The 25188-nt window shown below is 37.0% G+C and overlaps 1 protein-coding gene across 5 annotated transcripts in view; it reads right to left on the reverse strand.

Annotated features, from left to right (window-relative positions):
• Window positions 1-5174: 5174 nt before the first annotated feature.
• LOC113641951 (pyridoxal phosphate binding protein) overlaps window positions 5175-25188 on the reverse strand; it is a 31397-nt gene continuing 11383 nt past the window's right edge. For 2 of the 5 annotated variants that reach the window (XM_027145157.2, XM_047807255.1), the window contains exons 2-8: window positions 18950-19057; window positions 18816-18851; window positions 18602-18677; window positions 18299-18439; window positions 17700-17842; window positions 7901-7999; window positions 6919-7685 (exon numbers count right to left, since the gene is read on the reverse strand). In XM_027145157.2, coding sequence (XP_027000958.1) covers window positions 7530-7685; window positions 7901-7999; window positions 17700-17842; window positions 18299-18439; window positions 18602-18677; window positions 18816-18851; window positions 18950-19057 — 759 coding nt within the window. In that variant the 3' untranslated portion in view covers window positions 6919-7529. Of the gene's footprint in view, window positions 6657-6918; window positions 7686-7900; window positions 8000-17699; window positions 17843-18298; window positions 18440-18601; window positions 18678-18815; window positions 18852-18949; window positions 19058-25188 lie in introns of those variants that run through there. The other 3 variants (XR_003440435.2, XR_003440433.2, XM_047807256.1) reach the window with 3 other exon arrangements.

The raw sequence follows: 25188 nt of genomic DNA on the forward strand, positions 1-25188 counted from the left end.
ACAATACACATTCTCCTTTTTTTTGCCAAAAAACAAAAAGCATGTCATCATCAATGTCTTCTTTCTTGCTGTATCAAAATCTCACCTAGCTTTTACTCAGAGATGGTCCCAATAATGTGCTTAAAGTCAAGTAAAATTCAGTTTACATTTACAGCATTTGGCAGATGCCCATTGAATACATTAATGCTGGCTCACTAGGTTACATATTTAAGATACCATGAGTTTAAAACATTTGTTCAAAGTTATAATGAAAGTGTCAAATGTTGTATTTTTTTTTAATGAAAAGATAAGGAAAGAAGTGCTAGTTGAAGTGTTTCCTGAATAAGTAGGTCTTCAACAGCCGCTTGAAAATAGCGAGTGACTCAGCTGTCCGGACCTCTAGGTGAAGTTCGTTCCACCACCTTGGTGCCAGAACAGAGGAGTCTTGCCTGCCTCTTACTCTGAGAGATGGTGGAACCAGTTGAGCAGTGCTGGTAGATCGGAGGTAGATCGGAGGGTGCAGTGCGAGGAATGATGAGGGCTTTGAGGTAAGAGGGAGCTGGTCCATTTTTGGCTTTGTTTGGCATCAGTGTTTTGAATCGGATGCATGCAGCTACCATAAGCCACTGGAGGGATCGCAGCAGCGGTCTGGTAAGCGAGAACTTTGGCAGGTTGAAAACAAGCCGGGCAGCTGCATTTTGGATCATTTGCAGAGGACGGATTGCGTTCATAGGTAGACCTGCCAGCAGTGCATTGCAGTAATCCAGTCTAGAAGTGACAAGAGACTGAACAAGTACCTGAGCAGTTTGTGTGGACAAAAATGGCCGAATCCTTCTAATGTTGTAGAGAAGAAACCGATATGAGTGAGTCACATTAGCAACATGAGAGGAAAAGGACAGTTGATTGACCATGGTTACCCCAAGGTTGCGAGCTGTGGCTGAAGGGGAGATCAGGTCGTTGTGCAAGGATATAGCAAGATCATGACCTGGGGATGAACAGCAGTTCAGTTTTGCTAGGATTGAGCTTTAACTGATGAGCAGTCATCCATGATGAAATTTCTGCCAGACATGCTGAGATCCGGTCAGAAGCTGTGGCATCTGAGGGTGGAAACGAGAAGATAAGTTGTGTATCATCAGCATAGCAGTGGTAAGAGAACCCATGTGATGAAATAACTTCACCAAGAGAGTGAGTATACAGGGAGAAAAGAAGAGGACCAAGTACTGAGCCCTGTGGGATGCCAGTGGAGAGTCTGCGTGGAGCAGATGTCACTCCCCTTCATGTTACCTGATATGAGCGTCCTTCTAGGTAGGAAGCAAACCATTCCAAATCTGATCCGCAAATCCCAAGACTCTTGACGGTGGATAAGAGAGTCTTGTGGTTGACCGTATCAAACACTGCTGAAAGGTCAAGGAGGATAAGGGTGGATGACAGTTTGGCTGATCTAGCAGCATGTAGCTTCTCAGAGACATCCAAAAGGGCTGTCTCTATAGAGTGAGCTGCTTTAAAGCCAGACTGGTTGGGGTCTTGGAGGTTGTTCTGTGAGAGGTAGACAGACAGTTGATTATAGACAATGCGTTCAAGAAGTTTTGAAAGAAATGAGAGAAGTGAAATGAGATCAGTCTGTAGTTACTGATGTCTGATGGATCCAGAGCAGGTTTCTTTAGGATGGGAATAACCCTTGCTCTCTTGAAAGTAGTTGGTACCTGGCCAGCTATGGATCTATTGACGATAGTGGAAATGAAGGGCAAAAGGTCTTGCGAGATGGTCTGGAGCATAGTGGTAGGGAGTGCATCCAATGGGCAGGTGGTAGGATTGCAGGACTGGATGAGTTGTAAAATCTCTTCTGCTGCCACAGTTGAGAAATGTGACAACGAAGGTGTAGAACACATCTGAGGAGAACTTGACAAGAAGTGTTCGGTAAAAATCAAGATCTGCATCAAGTTGTGATTTCTTCCACTTTCGCTCTGATGATAGTTAGTGCATTACATTACAAAAATGTTAATACTGTATCCTAAATTGTGGATAATTAAGCTAATAAGCTATATATCAAATGTTGAAGGAAATTTCTGGAGTGTTGAAGATTAAAAGAAAAAATAACAAGAACCATACAGAACCACAAACCGTGACCCTAAAACCGTGATACGAACCGAACCGTGGGTTTTGTGAACCGTGCAACCCTAGTGTAAATACTGTATGTTCAAATAATATTTTGTGTGCAGAAATACTGGAACATAAAGCAGCAATTACCTGAGATATTGTATAAAGGATTGTGCAAAACAGCAACTGAAATGTGAGACAGAATGTACCAAAAAAAAGAGCAAAAAGTACATTTTGTATCTTTTAATACACATTTAAAGTGAAACCTCATTTAAACTACAAAGAGGAAAAACAGTATAAAATGCTTGAGCTGGATTTACCCTGTGTTCTTCTTTACTCTGATGAACCCAAAGTACTTCATGTATTTTGTCACTTATTCATTAAGATCTTCACCCTCATTGTTTTATTTTCTTACATTGATTACTATCTGTTTGCCTTTTAGCAGCAGTTCATTGGCTTCACTGGGTGAGTAACTCTTCTTGAAGCATGCTCTTGCTTGCACTGCACACTCCAGGGACATATTCAGCAACTGGATTGAACTTTGCAAGCACTACTCGTTTGAGCCACTTACTGTGTGCATGTTCCTTTTCTGATATTTGTGTGTATTAATGCTAAGTTCACTGATAAACTGCTCCAATAAATTTAATGGTGCAACATTTCGACCATCAGGTCTTCGTCAGGCACAATATAAAAATGTGAACATCTCACCTCTATAAATAGGAAACAGGTGTATGCCTTAATAACACTCGCTTTCAAAATAAGGCACACTATACACAAAGCATTAATCAACTCACATGTTACAAAAAAATATAAACACAGAAAAGTACAAAATAAAATATAAAAATATACAGTACATATCAACTATACAAAGATAACTATTTAAAGATTTATAAAAATGGTTTAATGTCAAACTCATCATTGAGCCTTAGTGGTGACAAAGTATTCAAAGTATAAATCCAATAACACTCTTTGCAATAATTTTCTCTCATAATCACCTCCTCTTGAGGGCTTTTTTACTTTCTCAATACCAATGTATTGTAGAGCACTGATAGTTTGACCAGCTTGTTTGAAATGAAGCGCTATCGGGCTCCGTGTATCCCCCGTTCTGATGTTACTCCGGTGCTCACAGATACGGGTACGCAAGGATCTAGACATTTTTCCAACATACGCCACAGGGACAACGAATAAGATAAACAACATGAGTCGAAACACACGTAATAGTACCATGTATTGGAATACTCTGGCCTGTTCGCGGGTGATTGAAAGACTTACATTTATATGTAAAAGAACACTGAGTACAACTGCCACATTTATAAATTACCTGCGGGAAGAGAAGGCATCCCCTGCTTTTTTGTGATGGCAACTCTGATTTCACAAGCAAGTCACGAAGATTGTTTTGACGTTTAAAAACCACTACCGGGCGACTTGTAAAGACTCAAGATAACTTGGGATCACTAGAAACGATATGCCAATGTCTATTTAAAATGTTACGAAACTCACTACCAAGTGCTGAATATTTTACAATGCAACGTGGAGCATCAGACTGGTGCTTATGCTTATTCACATTAACACGTAAACACTGTATTTGCGATACGTTATCAAATTTCTCTTTGGCACTTTTAATCCACTCTTTTCGATATCCCCGGTTCTCAAACCTTCGACTTAAATCAGCGGATTGTAGAGAATAAGACTCTTCTGTACTGCAGATCCTACTGTAGCTACATATATGATTGAATTGGGTAATAGGTAAACTCTTAATTAGAGGTCTAGGATGAAAACTATCATCTCTTAAAATTGTATTACGGTCCGTTGGTTTTCGATACAGTATGAAGTTTTCCATCATTTACATACACTCTAGCATCAAGAAAACTGATGCTAACAGCGTCACATTCCATAGTAAAATTAATATGTTCAGTTCAAGAATTGAGATAATTTAAAAAAGACATCATCTCTATGGAAGTAGTATACGTGATCATAAAAATATCATCAATGATCATCGATCTCATTTAATACAAATTCATTTTCAAAAACACCCATATACAGACAGGCCTAATTAGGTGCCATTTTACTACCCATGGCAGTCCCTTTTATTTGGTTAAAAAAAAAAAACGGACCGTAATACAATTTTAAGAGGTGATAGCACTTGGTAGTGAGTTTCGTAACATTTTAAATAGACATTGGCATATCGTTTCTAGTGATCCCAAGTTATCTTGAGTCTTTACAAGTCGCCCAGTAGTGGTTTTTAAACGTCAAAACAATCTTCGTGACTTGCTTGTGAAATCAGAGTCTCTTCCCGCAGGTAAATATGTCATTATAAATGTGGCAGTTGTACTCAGTTTTCTTTTACATATAAATGTAAGTCTTTCAATCACCCGCGAACAGGCCAGAGTATTCCAATACATGGTACTATGTAGGTTCTCATTCTATTTATGCTAAGTTGCCATCTTTTTTTGTGTTCTTTCTTGCTAATTGATTTTACATTATCCACATGCTCAGTGCACATTTCTCCCTCTATATTCTGAGATTATGGCCACACATTGTGAATCAATATAAAGTTTTTGTGATGCTTATTTCAAATTATAATCACTATGCAGTCACGCATTTGTTCTACTTTTTTGTGCTCCATAATTACACTTTCAGCTAGCCCATACAGCTGCATAACGAATGCTTCCACACTTTCTCTGGGGAGTTAAAGCCTTGAATGTAACTCCGCCCATTCATTGATAACTGCATTTTTCCGATGAAATGTTCATCAAATTTGGCCAATTACCACAGAACAGATCTCCCTTGTTATCAAAGGTAAATGACTTGAATATGTGCTCGGCCTCTGCTCGAATTGAATAAATCGGGGCATTTTACCTGTACAACTTCATCTTCCTCCATAAACAGTGATGCAGCTCCACACCTAGCAAACCTTTCTGTTTCCAGTCAGTCCAGGAATTGAGCTTGGAAAGGTCAAACTTCTCAGACGAGGTGAAATTTGCCAAGCACACTTCATTCCATGTAAATCTCGTAAAAATTTCCGTCTTTTACTTGGTTGTTGCTTTTTACGCAATGTGGTGTTTGTCACCGAGATTACAATTATGAACCACCCGGCATTTCTTTGAACAGCACACAACTTTTTATTAAATGACTCATCTCAATAATCAGAAGTGGAAATGTGTTCACGTCATACATGCGCAGTAACGAAATAATTTAACAAACAATTCCATTTTGCATGAAAGAATGTACTTGTATTCTTGATTGATGCCAGTGTACTGTTATAGCCCTTTAAATCTCCAATCTGTTAAATTCTTGATAATGATTAATAAAATATTTTTGTGTGTTGTCCCAAGGAGGGAATCGTGATAGAAAATTGTATTAAGAGGTTGTGTGAGGGACTGACCTTGTGTGTGCATGACAAAGTTGTTTGTAGCTAGAAATTGTTCTTAGCAGAGGTTGAGCTTAGAGTGTTTGGTGAACTTGTGAGATTGGCAAGGCGACAGCATCCAAACATCCAAGTCGCTCAGGTTTGCGGACTGTGGAGAGGTTAGATGCTTTATTTCCCAGGAAGCCCTCAGGTTTGTGTCATCTTCCGGCTCTCCTTTTATCATCGCTAGTCTTGCTAGAGTCCCTGTCTGCACTTTGCACATAATCTACTTAGTCTTTAACCATCACATGATTACAAGCATACCTAATAATTCTCTCTCTGTCCCTACCACTCATGGGTTCCTTTTTCCAGACCTGCCGTTTCAGTTTTGTGCTCAGGTCTTCATCAGTGAAAATTTGAAGACATAGACAGGAAGGAATTAGTGTTAATTCTGTTATGAACTCAGAAATTACACTGACCTATTAGTTCCTCAGGAGCTCTTGGTTGCATAATTCCAATTCCACCTGAATCACGCTTAGAAGGGAACCCATCCTCATTTGGGTGACACTGGACAGTAAATAATGTAAATAAAGTCCTTTCTACAATGGTATACAGCCGAGTGGACCCAAGAGGTCCTGAGGAACTAATAGGTCTGGGTAATTTCTGAGTGCAACACCAGACAAGATGAGACTCCAACCAGGGGTAGGGCATCAAGATGGATCAATCAGGTCTGGAAATATATATAATAACCTTACCTAAATATTTCCACCCCTGCTGCTGTAAAGATTGTGGTTTTTATTTTACATAGTGAGAGAGAGAGATTTTATTTAGTAAAAAAAATAAATTGCTTAGCAAATTGAGCAGATATATCATATGATTTAGGCTAGAAATGTGTCTTGGTTTGATCAGACTGTATAAACTTGTGACTACGTATGATCAAAAAATGTTATTCCAGACCATGAATATTGTGTACTCTAGCATGCGTGCACACACACACACACGAATTCTGAAAATGTTGGGAGGTTTTTTTAAATTTGAATAAAATGAAAACTAAAATACTCTCAAATCACATGAGAGTCAAATCACATCAAATATTAACAGAAAATTGCTGATGTGATGCTTTGCATCCAATAAAGGTCCCCCAATAAACATGTAACAGACCTTATTTAGTTGCTAGATGTTCTACCAGCTGAATGGCTTTTACTGGAGATTTACTGCCCTTTTTTGAGACCTGTAACAAGCATTAAATTTGAAATGAGCTCATTTATTAGATAAAAGTGTAACATTTCTCTATTTAAACATTTGTTATCAATTTTCTATTGTGAAGAAATATTGGCTCATGTGATTTAAAAGTATTTTTGTTTCAATTTTATTCAAATTTAAAAAACGTCCCAAGATTTCCACAATTCAGGTTGTATAATTAATTCTGTATATCTATTCTGTATATCTATCTTTTCAGAATTGATATTTATTTTACCTTTCAGAGGCATTTGCACATAGTAAATAGTTTGTTTTATTTATCACCATAAAAATATCAAAAACAAATTCTGGTTAAATGGCATACAACCATAATTAACAAAATGTTTTTAAAGTTCTAAATCACACATCCAATATTTCTTTATCCTTTCAAATTTAAAGTTTATACAAACGTTTATATAGGAACGTTTGAATAATAGCAAATGCCAATTCCTCCAAAACAGTTTTCACAGCAACAGTACAAGTAATTATGCAAAACGTGCATATATATCGACAGTTTCTTTTTTTAGGTCATCATTTCATAAGGAGTCACAGAAAAAGTGGTCTACTGACAGAAAACACTGCAATCCACACTTCATTCAATGACCATATGTTACACAGTTAAACAGTTTAGGTAAGAAATGCAAAATGTGTTTATCTTTTACATTTTTAAATAAAACTTGGAAATAGTATGCTGTAAATGGTAAAACTGTTTTAAATTAGACAAACTTATGTCTAGATGATAGGAAACTTACCTTCACATTTTCTGCCTGGTCATTTCCTAGGAAGACCAGGTCTATATTTAATTTTCATATGGCTGGGTTCACTTAAACCATCTGGATTAAGTGTGTATCACTGTTTCTATTATTTAATGCTCTTTTACTGTAAGATGTTCCATCTTCTTTGCTGATTCTGCAGATGTTACCTCTGGCTTCTTTTCTGGGCTGGGGCTAGGTGTGTTTGGATATTCACGTGTTCCAAAAATGGTGCTACCAACACGGATATTAGTGGAGCCTACCTCAATCTGAAGAAGAAATATCTCTGTGTTAAATTTGCCATAACTTTGTGTCATAGTTGTGTTAAATTTGCCATAACTTTGTGTCATAGTTGTGTTAAATGTTTAGAGTGGATTATGTCAGTTTTCATTTACATGTTTAATCTTGAAATTAGGCTCACACTGAAAGAACAGAGCTTAGGTAATGAGTAAAAAAAACAAATACAATGAGGGTAATAACTCACCGCATGTTCAAAGTCTGTGGACATGCCCATACTGAGCTCAACATGTTCCAGTGGAAGTTTTAGACACTCACACACCTCTTCACGACGCATTATCAAGATCTACAGACAAAGCAATTTTTTCAAACGTTTTATACTTTTAACATTGTACCAAACATGTTACAATTCCTAACTAATATAACTACATCTATATATACATACACATATATTATATTGTCGCTGTCGGGGGGAATCCTCGTATTAAAGTTGTAATTATACCTTATATTGCCATCATATACTGTTGTGTACCAACATTAACACAACATTTTCCCAAAGTCATGTTTTTTTTAATGCTGTCATTGATAAGAATGGTACTGACACAGACGTCGCTGCTGCCAGCAGTGTTCAGTAAAGTCTGCGGTCACGTTGAGCCTTTTGACAAGAGACAAGGCTTCAATAGTTAACCAAAGCTAATGACTGTAGTTACATACATCTTCATAAACTCTATTGTAAAGGTTTAAGAGCTATAAGTGATGCAATACAAAACACGATAAGCTGATTAGGCTGTCTAATAGATGGAAATTAGTCTAATCTGTTCGCAAACTTACCTTCGTGGCTCACGGGTTTCTTTGTGCTCAAGCTATTTTCAAGACTTTAGATCGGTTAATAACTTGTAAAAATAACAGACGCACGTGGAGACTGACCAATAGCATCAATATGTGAAAAAATATGAAATTGAAAAAATTTGGACATAGGAGGTTTCCACCCGACAGCGACGATATCTAAAATTTAGATTTCAATATATTTCTCCATAAATGACACAAAACAACATCAGATTTCCACACAAGTCTCAAAATCAGACAAAGTGAACCCAGGAAAATGGTCCAATATTATATACTGGTGAGAGGCAAAACTATGTGAACCTCTAGGATTAGTATTTAATTTCAAAGTCAAATTAGAGTCAATCTGATTACAGTCAATGGGATGACAATTAGTTATTTTTGAGCAGCGTATTTTATTTAAAGTACAGAAATATATCAAAGTCTGATGTTAATGAGGCATGTTTGTGGAATTGAATGGAAAGGAAAATAATTCTTCCAGCATAAGAACCTTGCACCATCTGTGAAACATCATGCTGGTAGGACCTCACGCTTTGGTAGGGACATGCTTTGGACCTGTATTGCTGCATCTGGGCCAGGACAGCGTGACATCATTGATGAAACAATGAATTTGGAATTATATTGAATTATTATATTATTATTGAATTATTGATAAATTGTTAAATCGTTTGCCATGAGTTTTTGTGCCTGTCTCTGTGTTTAAATTATACTGTTTTTTATTTTCCCTTATTGGTTAATATTTTATGTTGTCACTTTAGTTTTTTAAATTCTTTACGTTTCTATCGCAGTTCATTTTATTCCTCTTCTTCGGGAGAAGCTGGTTTGTTCCCTGTTTTCAAACAGCTAGCGGAGGAAACACTCTTCGGATCTTTTTAATATTCCGATCTGATCCAATCATTAAGTATGGCAAACTTTCAGCTTGTCCAGTGTGTGAACTGCAGCATGTTTAGTAATTCATCATCATTAGCATTCATTTTACTTGTGATAAGTGCATTTTAGGTAGCTTTCTGACAGAGAAGATCTTAGCTTTTGAGGTGTGCATCCAGACACTAGAAAGGGATAGCAATAATAGTGTGGTTTCTGTAGGGGAAAATTTGGATGCGTTAGGCAAAGTTAGTAACCCTTCAACTCTGGCCTCACAGTGGGTCGAATGGGTGAAAGTCACAAAGCCAAAGCTAGCGCTAAGGCTTGCCCACGGGAGCACAACTCCTCTTCACAGGTCAAACAGGTTTGCTCTCCTCTGTGAAGCACCCGCTGAGAAACCCAAAAGAGCTCTGGTTATAGGAGACTCAATCTTAAGGCGTGTGAAATTAGTTAGGCCTTTAGGGGCTCCAGCAGATCTGTTTAGGTGTATTCCCGAGCCAGGGCCCCAAACATAGCAGGTAATCTTAGGTGCTGATCTCATTTCTTGCAGCATAGAACATAGCTTAAGAACAGGCCTAATTAATCTGTGAAAATCCAGAGCCTGGGCCAGGGAGCAGACAAACAGGCTAATCTGACCATCTGCTACCTGCATGGAGTCATCAACCAGAGTTCACAATATAGAGACTGTGTCCTAAGTTATCTTAAGTACAAAAAAACACTCAGAAAGTTTAATAATATTTAATAAAAGTAGATCATAGCTAATGCACTTCAATCTGAAGCTAGGACTGATAAATCATAACTGATAAAACTGATAAAAAGATCTCTTGCATCTAAAGCTCTTATGGCTAATGAAATGATTACTGATCAGAAGTTTATTGTTCTGTATTTAACAGAAACATGGGTCAAAGCAAACGAGTTTGTCGCATTAAACAAAGTTTGTCCACCCAAGCCATGCCTAACAGGCAGGAGAGGAGGTGTCGCAGTTATTCATGATGATAAGCTAGACGTCAAGCAAGAATCTAGACACATGTTTAACTCATTCGAACTTCTTCATATGAACATAACATACAGTATGTAGCCACAAAAAATAAGTCTACGGAGTCATTTCCTCTAATTGTTATTTACAGTCCTCCTAGACCAAGTGTCGGAAACCCACAGTCCGGAGCCGCAATTGGCTCTTTCATCCCTCGCTGCGGCTCCCTTTAGATTTGGAAAATAAATATTTAATTTAAATTTATTTTATTTTTGTTAGTTAGTTTTTAAAAAAATGAAATTTTAAGATTATGATGCTCTTGTAAAATAAACCGTGTTTAATTTGTTTGTCACTCAAAATATGCGTCATACTGCCGACTTGCAAAGTCCAACACACAGAAGCAGCCGCATTTTTGGTTTAAAAAGTTTTGATGTCATGAATACGAAGAGGACTCAATTAGACATTGAACATTTTATTTGAAAGTAACCTTCAACCCAGCGTCTTTTTTGTTAAGGTTCGTTCAAACTGTTCAAAATATTTTTGTTTGCCTGCTGAAATAAAATTTTGTTTACTCTGTAGCAGTTCATTAATTTCATAAATGCAACACACTACAGTTTTTTTCTATACTTTCCATAAAGGTAAAAAATGATATATGCAATGTCATCTTCATTTTGGACGTCAAAAGGGTTTTGTGGCTCCCTGTGTTTTTTTTCCTGTGGGAAACTGGTCCAAATGGCTCTGAGTGTTTAAGGTTGCCAACCTCTGTCCTAGACCATATTCTGAATTCCTCTGCAAATTTGCAGATTTTATTTTAAAACTAGTTGTTTCTTTAAACAAATCAGCAATTGTTGGAGACTTTAATATTCATTTTGATAAGATAGAAGTTCCTCTGAGAACAGCAGATGTTTCCATCTTAGATTCAGTAGGGGTTAAACAGAATGTAAAAAGGACCCACTCATAATGGAGGTCACACTCTTGATCTCGTTCTAACCTTTGAATTAAATATAGAAAATATAGTCACAGTACCTCAATCAGACGTCTCTGACCATTATCTTATTTCATTTAAATTATGTTTCGGCCACATCACAGTGTTAAACATACATCTACATCTACTACTGCAGAGAGATTTACCAACAGTCTCCCAGAATTATCATCCATGATTGGATCGCACTCGACCCCACAGAACTTGATCAGGTGACTGACTATTTAGAGTCAGTGTTTTAATACACCATAGATATTGTAGCTCCACTTAAAAGGAAAGTAATTAGAGAGAAAAAACTTCTCTTTTTGTCCAGGCAGACTCCTAAAGAAAAATTTGTTTGTGATGTGGGTGGAGGAGTGTGGATTTCCTGAAAAGGGAAGTTTCAGCAAATGTCAGATGGAAGTGTTGCAAAAAAAAAAATGAATCAAAGGGACAACATGTAGATTTGTCAGGTTTGATAAATGGAATAGTCTATAGTCCAGTCTAAGGTTAGCAATAAACTTGCACATAATCATGATATTCAGGTGTCCTGAATTATCCATTACAAATGAATTATCTATTATAGATAATGACCTGGATGCAAGATCTCCACTCCTTCTCCACCACCTCTATCCTCATTTGGTACACTGCTTTAAGTTCTAACAACCCCACCCACAGAAGACCAGGCATCAACTTTACATGACACTGAGGACCAGCCCCCAGGCTACAATGTCCGAAGCACTGGTGAAAAGTCACTGGTGAGCATTCTATCTAAAAAGGTATTAGGAAAACAGCCCCCAGGCGATCCCTTATCTTCCACGATCGACAAGAATGATGCCGAAGTGGACCAGATGGCCAATACGTTCCATTGATGCAAACAGGAAAAAAGGGAACTCTGGACTCAACAGCTCAGCTCCCCATGGTGGAAGTAGCAGGGTCAGATGGCCACCAAGCCCTTGTTCACCACCATTGGACTATCACCAAAATTGAAGAGGTACAAAAGCAGTTGTGACGTGACTTGACGTCTGACTTCTTAGGAGCTTGGACGGAAGTTAGCCGGTGATATTAGGGGTTGTGTCTATAATAAATACTTGCTGGGCTCATAGGGACAACACACATAAGACATGATTGTGTGCTTACGTAATGCATGTAAGCTTGCATTCCCATTCAGAATGGATATGACCCACATCTCTATGTGTAAACAACAGGACTCTAAGTCAGTCACTTAATGTCTGACGTGACACACCGATGACTGACAGCAGATACCTGAGAATCTAGAAGGTGAATGAGTTACCATGAGGCACATTTGATGAACAGTTTCATGAATGGACTTAAGGAAGATATCACAAAGAAGTTGAAAAATACATGCATCACCTGGGACACTGGGAAATTGAGTTTGATTGAGCAGCATGCTATACCAGCAAACTACTGAACCTGAAAAAGCACACACTGCCCAAAAGGCGCTGCTCCAAATGTTGGCTGTACAATGCTCCTGAAGCCGAGGTCAAGGGAGAAGCCGGGGACAAGGTAGAGGAATTGGAGGTTTTGTCTGTGGCGAAAATGATCATTGGGCCTGGGATTGGCCTAAGAAGTATATAGATGGGGAAGTTTGAGTGATGGGTTATTGAGAGTAGTTGAAGGGTGCAGAGAGCTGTCTAAAACGGTCAGGTAAGTATTTTCCTATGCTTGGCAAAGAATACATGCTTAAGCTTACCCCAAGTTCTGATACTAATATAGAAGTAATAAAATCTGCTATTGAATTTCGGCAACACATTTCCGGAAGGAACATATGCTAAATATACTGCTGAAACGTATGCTGAAAAGCCTACCTTGACTGTACATGTAAATGGTACTCCTATCACATTCTTGGTAGATTCGGGAGCAGGGAGATCATTAATTAAAGCAGATGAGTTTCATGAAATGGCAAAAATGATTGGAAGATACCTGCATTCAATAGGACCTGGATTAAATGACCCCAAGCCCTTAGATTTTGTCTATGTATGGAATCTATGCAGCTCCACAATGAAGGCAGTAAATCTGTAGCTCATTGAGAAAGCAAATCAACTCACTATCCCTGTGCAGTGCATTGCAGATTCTCAGGTTGCATATATTTAGTTTAAATATATGCAACCGGAGAATCTGCAATGCACAGCACACATACTGTACATATAGGAGACTCGGATGTGCTATATGATACAGAATGCTTCATAAACCTAGAGGAAACAGATGTTGATATTAAAAAATATGATTGAAAAGATGATGTTTTGGGATGAGCACTGCTGTGCAGAAGAGGTAGATTTATCTTGTAGGAGAGCAGGCAATATTGAGGAATTGGTCCCACATATCTCTCTGTCCACAAGCAATGATCATCCTTGGAAGGACATTGGGCCATGGCTGCAAAATGTTAGAGGAGGCAATAGCTGGGCCCCTACAGCAGATGCAATGGTCTCCGTCAATTTGAAGATGAAAATCTATAGTACTCCACTGAATTGGGTGGCTATGGCAGAGAGAGTTGTTTTTCCAACAGCAGACTTTACAGACCACTTTACAGACTTTTACAGAATTTACAGACCACTTCGACACCGGAGGAGAGACTTGCGTGGAAGAAGGGGAGGTGTGTGTCAAAAGGAGGGGTTTGGTATGAACCATGCTTTCCCAGAAAACTGTTTCCTTATTATGCTAAGCTGATGCATGGTCTAGACAAAGATTTTGTGAAAGCTGTGTACAGTATTTTAGGTGCACCTAAAAGCCTTACATTTTCTCAAAAATCGGCCATGCGCCTAATAATCGGGTGCGCCTTGTGTGCACCGAGTTCCAAAAATCTGTAAACATGTGCGACTTTGGTGTAAGTACTCCGCTCGATTGACTGTCGGACCATTTCCCGCTTACACAGGGACGTAATACATACACTACGTACGCTTACCTCCGCCACGCCTCTGGTAGGTATACTACTGGTATGTTGCAAAACAACATTTGTTTCTTCCTAACCATTATGTGCTCCACACTCCAGTCCAGTAGGTGGCGGTAAATGCACGTTAAGTTATTTGTCATCCGCCAATAAAAATCAGATAGTTACGATGCACAATTCAAGCTACAGGCTATCAGTTACATGGTTGTAAATGGGAATAGAGCAGCTGTGAAAGAATTCAACATCAATGAATCTATGGTTCGGAAGTGGTGGAAGCAAGAAAATGAACTGTGCCAAGTTAAGAAAACACAGTAGATAAGGACTTTGATGGATTTGTGGGAGAAGATTGATTAAAAAATATGTGTAGTATGTGTGTCTTTTTAAATAGTATAAAGATATAGAATAGAATAAAGTTCAACTAAACTCACTGTTTTGCTTCCGTTACCTTTTTTTGTGGACCGTAGGTATTAGCATGCGCCTTATAATACGGTGCGTCTTATGTATGGGTTAAGTACAGAAATAGACCCCGACTAAGTGAGGGGCTGGTTTACCTCACTCGCCGGCCTAGACTCATGGTGTTCCCAAGCCCTGGTGAGGTGGTATGAGTACGCAAGGTCAATGCCTGCACTCCAAACACCAACAAATGCCAAGAAGGGTGAGGGCTTACATACAGCATAGTGCTTGTATATATGAACCAAGAGACATTTTAAACATAAGAAAGTTGGGCTTGAGAGGAAGACTGTGTTTTGTATACTGTTTGGACATACCGAACACTGTAGCTCCTGTTTGAAAATCTAGCTACTTGAAGAAAAGAAAAAACTCCATGACCATGAAGGCAATTCGAGTTTAAGATAAACCTTTTTATACAGACATCAAAATATCAAATGCATGCAAATTCACCAAAAAAGAAAAAGAAAAAGAAAAACATAAAAGGACATGGGACAACGCCTACAGTAATCTTACGAGTAGATGTGACTGGCACAGACACACTGGCCATGTTCAAAATAAACTTTGTGCCTGCAAGGACCACATCAACTGAGCTGCCAACAAACATGAATGTGACTTAGGTAGCAAGTAGGGTTGCAAATGGGTGGAAAATTTCCATGGGAACTTTATCTGGGGAATTTATTGAAATAGGGAAATTTATATAAACTGTATCATACAAAAGAATACATATAAACATTTTGTTTGGACATTAGATGACATGCAAAAAAATTACATTTTGACAACTCTGGATGAGGTGAAATGTGTCCAAATATGAGATGGTGTAGAAAAGGCTACACCAAATATATGAGGAGCACAATAACTCTAAAATTTATGAGAAATCAGCAATTAGAATGATTTCTGAAGAACCAAATGACACTGAAGACTGGTGTAATGGATGATGAAAATTCAGCTTTGTAAAGTCTATTAAATCAGAAAGGCATTGTAATAATAAAATTTCACAACATTTCACAAACTGTTCTGTCCTGTATTTTTGATCAAATGCAGGCTTGATGATCATAAGAGACTTTTTTAAAAACATTAAATATAGTAATGTGTCAAAACTTCTGTATAATAACAGAAAACTGTCTAGCAGAGGATAGAAGAAAAAGAGTATGAGCTTGAAACAGCTTGGGAAGCTAGCCTCAAATTGTCAATGAAATAGTACTAGCTTACATTTAGCATATCTGATTTACTGGCTAGTAAATCAGATATGCTAAATGTAAGCTAGTACTATTTCATTGACAATTTGAGGCTACTGCAGAAACATATTTTGGAATTTGCCAAATAAAATGTTAATAAATTTTATATATTTAATTAAAAAAAAATATAAAAATAAAAAATATATTTACAAAAGTAAATATATGCCAAAAAAAAGTGCAAACATGTGGAATCAATATTTCTGTGATGGTCAGAGCCCGGATGGGGAGGAGGGTGAGTAAGCAGGATTGATTGTGGGGATATTCTTTTTATATTTTATGTCTGTGTGTGTGTAAGCTATTGTGCAACAAAATTTTACAATTGTAAATACAAAAAGCACAAGGAAGTTTTAAATATAACAATGTAATATGTAAATACTTACCAAGATAGAGGTTTTTTGACATTATTTGTTGTGTGCAGGATTAGAGTGGGTATGGCTTCAATAGCCCAGAGTAGACAAAGTGCTGTGTGTACATAGGATTGATGAATGTGCAGGGTAGAAATTAAAGTGAAATCAGTGAATCTAGTTGTTTTAACCAAAATTATCCTGCAAGATTTTTCAACTACACTTAAGCTCCCTGTTTTATTACATTATTACAATGCCTTTCTGATTTAATAGACTTTACAAAGCTGAATTTATATCATCCATTACACCAGTCTTCAGTGTCATTTGATTCTTCAGAAATCATTCTAATTGCTGATTTCTCATAAATTTTAGAGTTGTTGTTCTCCTCAAAGGCTTAAATGCAATTTTGTGCTGTGACTGCAGTGTCACCTTTCAACAACGTTATATCGCTCCTACAGTGGTGGTGCTAAATGGAACAACTGACAAGGGGACCAGGAGGACTTCTGCCACTAATGCTGCTGAACACCGCCAGACTCTGGGTCAACACATTACTTCTGGTGCCAGGCTGAGATCCGCTACCATTGCCGAAGCTGCGCTGCCTCCCTCAAAGGCGAGCAAACACCAGCACCCCTAACTGTACCAAGAAGTGAACCCTTTTCTGCTTCTTGGTTTTGTTTTGTGTTGTTCTGTTAGCTCATTTATATTGACTGCACATCTCCATTGTTTGCCTGCTGAAAACATATCTTTTTGTTGTCTTTTTGCTTGACACTTTACTAATATCGCATCTGAGCTCAGCCCTCCACAGTGTCGAGTTGCTACAGTGCTTAGTTGCTGATATTCAATGTCTAATAGATGCTGTTGCACTTGCCAATAAAGCATTTTTACCAGTGGCCAACAAATTTAAATTTCCACATTTCATAAAATTGATGTGTTCGAAGAAAACGAAATGGTCAAGCATAAGGAATAAGCAATTTGACAAGTGACCAATCTCTAAATGAGTTGGTCTTGTGTTGTGCTCCTGGTATAAAATGGTTTAATGGATTAGTGCATTAATGTCCATATTTCTATGACATGCACCTACTACCTAAACATTGTTGTAAACCAAGTACACCCTCCAGGTATTCCTGCAGTGGCCTATTTCAGCAGGATAGTGATCCCAGTCACACAGCAAAAATTGTACAAGAATGGTTTGAAAAACATGACAAAGTGCTCACAGTGCTTCACATGTTTGATTCCCCTTATCTCAATCTGATCAAGCATCTGTGGGATGTGCCAAAAAAACTATTCCTATCCACAAAAGCATTTACTGTGGCTTTCTATAATTGTTGGGAGGTGGTAACGTAACGTTGAGCAATTTTCACCACTCACCAGACAGAAGTTTTGTCATCTCCTAAATCGTAGAAAGCATGGGAGGAATATATGCCCAATCATTTTTAAACTAAAAAGGAAGTGAATAACGTAATTGTACCTGAAAATCTGGATTGGGGCCTTCACTGAGATCATAACCATAACGACCAATAGTCATGAGTCCAGAGAAGACCAAAGCAGGGCAATTAGATACAATGTGCTTCACTGTATCAACAGTTTCATCAGGATTCAGGCCATGTTTGTCTAATGGAGCACAAAGAATAAACAATAAAGTTATATCCCATACTACTGATTCATTACTAATATTTGGGTTAGGAAATCTTCTAAGACTGTGATGTACTGTATATTACACTAGTTTGTGGAAAATAATTTTTTATGAAATAATTAATATAATTATTATTATTTCATTTTGGAATCTACACAGACCTTTTTCTAAATACGCCTTATCAGATAAATAATTAGAGTGGCTCAGCAATCTAAGCATAAGACTATCATTAATTTGTGTTATAAGAAATGTATGAACAAATGCAGAAATAATTTTTGTGCCCCCCAACCCAAAATTAAACAAATATTTATTCTTTAGGACTCTTGCTCTCACACTTGATTAACTACCATGCTTGGAATCACTTGAAAAATGAAGTAAGACAACCACAAGTGAATAAAAACACAATAACAGACTCTGATTAAATGAGCACACACTTTCCTCGCCGCTGGTGTTGATCTGTACCATGACCTTTAACCCCTGGGTGTTAGAAGATCGTAATTTCTGCCACGAACTGTTAAGTTTGTCAGCCAGTTTTACAGAGTCAATTGTCTCAACCATGTAAAGATTTGGAACACCTATAAGTCAATTCAAAAAGGGGAAAAAAAATCAATATATAATAGAAGAATTTTTACATGTACATGTTCAATATGGGTCTTTTTTGAGAATAATGAATTTTAAAAAAAAAGCAAATAAATAAATAATTGCTTGACCCATTAAGATCGATCTAATCTGCTTACCTAATAGTTTATTAACGTTGCCCTTCTGTAGATGTCCAATGAAATGCCATTTGATTTCAGGGCACAATGTCAAAATCTAAGATAAAAACATCAAACAATGTGGGTAAAATATTCTACTTGCCATTATTTACAAGTTTATGAAAGTCTCCTGAAATTTATTGTTAAAGTGTTTAGCCAAGACATATTATGGCCATTTTCAATAAGGACTACTTACCAGAGGGTGAGAGGCTTTCTCCACAAGCTCATTTACCTATGAAGAGATATCAAAATATAAAAATTATAAAATCATTACAGAGCCAGCATACAACAGTGATATTAAAATAAATTAGGCAGTCTAAAATTACTTACATAGTTCTCTCCAAAGTTGCGTTGCCCATGTTTATAAGCCTCAACTACCATGTCTGGATGCTTGGTTTTACTCACAGCAACTAACCTAGGTGCAATGCACGGTAATGTCTGTCAGAAAAGAAAAGGTTAAATAGGAAAATATAATTTAATATTATGTGAATCATGCTCCTTAAGTCATAAATATCAACCAGCTTTTAATGGTTAATGTATTTGTTTTTTCCTGGATACACATTTGACCAGGAGTCATAAAATACTTCATCCAAGTAGTTATTTTAGAATTGACAATCAGCAACCTGATAGATGTTGTTACTCATAAATACTAGAACACAGACAAAAATAAAACTTATTGACAAAATCTGATTTTTTTTTGTTAATGACTATGCATCTTTAATTTAAGACAATACATTTTATATAAACATACTTTGTCCTTCACTGCCTGGTTTTTATGGCAAGACTTAATTCTTCTACATACATGACATAATCTTTATGAAGAAAGTGTTTCTCTCATGCAATGCATAATATGATTTAGAAGTTGTTGAATTTTATCCATGCAGTTTGTAAAAGATCTAAAAAGCTCCTGCATATTTATAATATCATTTAAACAAAGAAGAATAGTATGCTTTATACAAATAACAGAAAACAAGTACTAAATACTTCTACTGGTCTATAAAGCAGAACATGAGCAAAGGTTTTTTTTATGATCCATTATTAGGACTCTAAGGTTTTGGTAATAGTAAAGTGGTTGTGTAAATTATGTCCCAGGATGCCTTTATGTCTGTGTCCTTCTGGCTCTCCCTTTTAGCTATGCTGTTATAGCTAGTCATGACAGAAGCACTGCTTGCACTTTGCACAAAATCTACACTGCCCTCGACAATTACGTAATCAAAAAAGTCAAGTCAAGAAGCTTTTATTGTCATTTCAATCGTAAATAGCTGTTGCAGTACACAGTGAAATGAGACAAAGTTTCTCCAGAACCATGGTGCTACATAAAACAAAGACAGAGCTAAGGCCTTAAGTAAGTAGTCCTGGCCACATAAAGTGCATCTGTGCAACCTGATGCAAACAGTGCAAGGCAAGACGAGACAAAAAGACAGAAAGACAGTGCTGGACAAAAGACTAATAAAAAATAGAAGACATTTCACAAAAGACAACACAAAAGATAAAAAACAAAAACAGGGCCGAAAAGTGTAAATACTGTATGTTCAAACAATATTACGTTTGCAGAAATACTGGAATGAACACAGTATTATTAGCAGTAGTTACATGAGGAAATGTAAAGTATTGTGCAAAACAGTAAAAACAGTGTGCAAAACAGCATGTCAACAGTTTGATGGTTGTATACCCAATATTCTGTTTATTTTTTTCTCTCTCCGTCTCGAGTTACATACACCACTCCTGAGATACCAGCATTCCTGACCACTTCTGGTCTCTGCCCTGCCTGATATATTCTGATAAATCTCTTGGAGCCTGCTCACTCCTGCAGATGATGACCCCTCATAGACAGTCTGGAGAACCTTGGGTTTGCTGTGGCTAGTAACACTCAAACTAGAACGGTACATTTCCTAAAGAAAATGTGAATGTGCATGCACGTGACGTTAGTCCCCCTCATCGTGCTGAGTGTTTTGATATGTCACATGTCCACGTTGTGCTAAATTTTTGATTTTGCTTATTTTGGGGGCGGGGCTACACGTGACGTCAGTTCCCCTCATCGTGCTGAGTGTTTTATGTTGTGTAACTGAGATATGGCTTCTTTATATTGTAATATGGTTCGTAAGGTGCACTACATGGTTGCTAGGGTATGGCTGCACAGTTACTATGGTTATATTTGCAGACTAGTTTCTCACCTGCAACAAAAGAGCTTTTCCTGAAACAAGTGCCATGAAGATCTTGAACTAAAGCATCAATCACTGATTTTACTGGGAAAAAATATAATCACATTACAATAAGGATTCAAATGTAATGTATTAACTAACATTTACTAACCATGAGCAATAAATTATTGTATTTAGTAATCTTTGTTAAAATAAAGTTTATTCTTTGTTCATGTTAGTTCACAGTATATTAAGTAATGTTAACACGGTGTTAATAATGTATTAGTAAATGTTGAAATTAACATGAACAAAATTAATAAATGCTGTAGAAGTGCAGTTCATTATTAGTTCATGTTAAGTCATGTGGTAACTAATGTCAACTAATGAACCTTTATTATAAAGTTTTAGAACAAATAAAAACTGTCCAAGGGTGGATTCGAACCACGAATCTCTGCATGCTAAACGGATTCGCTATCCACTAGGCCATCCTAGGTTTTATGTATTAATTCACTAATGTGAAGAATGGCACGTCTAACAATACCCAAGCTTTATTTTATTAAAGTCATTCTTATCATTCTTTGTGATATACGTGTCATATGTTTAAAAAAATATGTAAAAAATTATGTAATGTGAGGAGACAAAGAAAAAATGTGCTTAATTGTAATTAATGGGTGGCTCTTAAAAGAGCCGTTGCTGTTCTTAAAAGGACATTAGTTTAAAGTGAAATAAAAAATTATAAAAACTACACTGATAGCATTTGTTATAACAAAAAGTTATACAAATGGCAGAAACAACAACATATGTGACCGCCGTGCTGTCCAAGGCACGCCACCAAGAGTTTTAAGCATTAAATACACGGTTAAATGTTATATTGTTTGAAAGCTTAGACTCTCTGGATTTTATTAAGCCCACACACATAGCATAATATGATTTATAGCCATCATACTAATTTAATCCAAGTTGATAGTCACCGGAAATAGGCGGTGCTTACCTTTCATCACTGGGGTAATATTTTCCAAAACAAATGCTTGTAAAAAATCCCCAAGAGTCTAAGGAACTGGAATATGTAAGCCTTTTAATCCAAAACGCTTTAATCCAAAATAATACTGTAATAATAATAATAATAATAATAATAATAATAATAATAAGTATGCAAGAGAATAAGAATGTGCTTTGCAAGCACATTAACTATAGAGATGGATTTGAATTTCTGTTGCCAGAGTCAGTGTCACTGAACATTGGTGACTTCAGCAGGAAAAAATTTATGTTACATCCATAATGAATTCAAGGATTTTTTTCTGCATGTCAGGGAGTTTTTTGCCACCATTGCCTTTGGTTTGCTATAAATATAAATGTATACAGCGATAAATATAAACTTCAATTTTAAACTGTAATTTCATTGCAATTAATTTAATTGAGTTATTTTGTAAAATAATCATAATGATTTTTTACATTCCTGTAATGCACTTTGTTAAAAGTGCTATAGAAAGAAAATATAATTGAATTGATCAACCGCTTCAAGAGGGCGCTGATCAAATGCTTCAAGATGCACAGACAGCGGAAGCAAGCCTGTGTGCGCATGAAGCTTAGACATCGCAAATTTCTAATGTCGCTGCCTAGCATCCAACTGGCGAACTCCTTCTGCTCTCCCAGAAAATGAAGAAATTTTTCACAATTTGCTGCACTGTGTTTCACAGGAAACCTGTCTGAACAATGCCATGACGGACAGCGTGCGACATCTGCTGAACTTTCAGCTGTTCAGAGCGGACCGAGACGCAGAATTAATGGGAAAATCATGGGGCTGTGGGCATGGGCGTAAATTTCATTTAACAGTCAGGGGGGACAATAAATATAAAATTTCTCATGAGCAATTTTTGAAGGGGGGACACACAAATGGACTAATTGTACTTATAAAAGATATGTCCCCACAGTGAAAAAATTAGCTTTTATCATTATTATTGTAGCATGGAGACATTATGGTTATTTTCAAAGTTTTTCTTCAAAGAAAGTAAAACTATCAAAAATAATCACAACAATAAAAACAAGGTTTAAATTTTTATTTAAAATTAATTAAAGACACTTAATTACAATAGAAATTGGCTATATAAAAAACACGGTGGGGTCAGTTCGGACGTACTGTAGCACAGTGCTCATTTAGTAAATGCACAGCTAAACAATATGCTAATTGTGGCCGTTAATTAGGAGTGGCACGGTACATGAAAAAACACCCGAACCATTCGGTTCGCTTGTCTCGGTCCGGTTCGTGTGTAGCCCCATGCTCAGTTTCGCCTCAGACAGTTTTGCACGAACATACATATAGACAGTAAAAGTTGAGTAAGGAGTGCTGCAGAAATGGCAAGTGGAGGAGATAATGAAGGCCCAGAGTTGGCGGATGCGCCCGCGTCTTTCAAATCCGGTGTGTGGGAACATTTTGGATTTCATGTTACTTACGATGACAATGGAAATAAAACAGTAAATAGAACTGTGACTGTGTGCAAGCATTGTGCAAAATGCATTCACTATGCTAATGGCAACACTTCTAATATGACAGTTGTGTTAAGATGGTTAAACTTATGCTTGACTTTATGATTATGGTGTTTGCTATTGTTATAGCCTCATAATATGTTATTTTATTATATAATATATTTATGTTTAAAATATTTTGACTTGTTTAAAAGACAGAGCTTGTAAGAGTTCCTCTCTTTGTCTTTAATTTTTTTTTTGTAAGAGGTACACTGAAGTTAATTTCAGTCTTTGTGTGCTAAAAAGGCACAAGTTCCTGTAGAGATAATACATATTCTCCTTTTTTTTGCCAAATAAACGAAAAGCATTTCATCATCAATGACTTCTCTCTTGCTGTATCAAAATCTCACCTAGCTTTTACTCAGAGATGGTCCCAATAATGTGCTTAAAGTCAAGTCAATTTCAGTTAGTGCATTACATTACAAAAATGTTAATATTGTATCCTAAATTGTGGATAATTAAGCTAATGAGCTATATATCAAATGCTGAAGGAAATTTCTGGAGTGTTGAAGATGAAAAGAAAAAATAACAACAAGAACCGTACAGAACCGAAAACCATGACCCTAAAACTGTGATACGAACCGAACTGTGGGTTTTGTGAACCGTGCCACCCCTACCGTTAATGTTAACAAGCTATTGTAAACAAGCTAACGTTAACCAGATAAGTAATATTTTAATCACTAATATAGCAGATTCATGGAAAATTACATCGGTAATCAGCATTTTTGCCGCAACTAATTTATGAATGAATCTGCATCAACTACATTAAAGAGAATTGCTTCATTTAAAGTGAATAAAATACCCTACTTAATGGAGTTCAACTGCTTACAATTTATACATACATATATTTTTCACAATAAGAGTGCAATATTTTTTAAATAATTTTTTTTGGGGGGAAATACTCGGATGGGGGGGATTTACGCCCATGGCTGTGGGACATGCTTCTAGGGTTGGGAACCGAAAACCGGTTCTTATTCAGAACCGGTTCTGTTTTTTAACAAGAACCGGATCTGTGCGGAATTTTTAAGTTTCGGTTCCAAACGCGGTTCCGATGCGATGACTGGCAAAGCGCTGGGAAAGGTCACTTTAAATAGCCATCTTCTATGTTTATGTTCTTTGTTCTATGTTTATGTTCTGTAAAGCTGCTTTGAGACAATGTCAATTGTAAAAAGCGATATACAAATAAACTTGAATTGAAATGTCTTACTTGACTATTAATTGTTTACATTGTTTACAGTTATGCAACCAAATTAACGCAGCTTACCACAGAAATCAGTCACTCGTGCTGCTGTGCTGAGGTACGCTTTGTGTTAAACATGTCTAAAAAAAAGTCTAAAGTGTGGATTCATTTCCAAAGCTACAACAATGAAGCAAATCTACCCCATCTGAGAGGGTTTTCTCCACAGCTGAAGATACAATAAGCCAGGAAATCTCTCGTCTCATCTTCTCTCAGAGAAAGCAGACGTTAATTTTTCTTCAGAAAAATTGCTAACTGTTTTGCGAAGTTGTAATTCTGGATGTTAAATTTGATGTTGGATTTATTTAAATTTAAATTTATATGAATTGCTCGGTTTAAAATATTTAAAGAGTGATTAATAAACACAAATGGAAATATAGCTGCAAGCAGCGATTCCGGGGTCAAGCCGATCAGATGCGCTCAGAACATGTCGCTGATGAACCACACCAAGTTTCGTAGCGATATGGCATTGCATTCGTAAAATACTGAACTTAACGTGAAAATCTCGTGGCAACTAAGTGGCGCGGTCATGAAACGTTGTGAAATGTCTGTGTGTGTCTGTGTCTGTGTGTCACTGTGGAGCTGATTCTGATATTAGCACCCAATACATAGTGTGTGCCAACCCACCCTTCAAATACTAGAATTTGATTTGGACTGGTGTTTAGAGT

This window comes from Tachysurus fulvidraco, chromosome 23 (genome assembly GCF_022655615.1).
Source record: "Tachysurus fulvidraco isolate hzauxx_2018 chromosome 23, HZAU_PFXX_2.0, whole genome shotgun sequence".
Classification (NCBI taxonomy): Eukaryota; Metazoa; Chordata; class Actinopteri; order Siluriformes; family Bagridae; genus Tachysurus; species Tachysurus fulvidraco.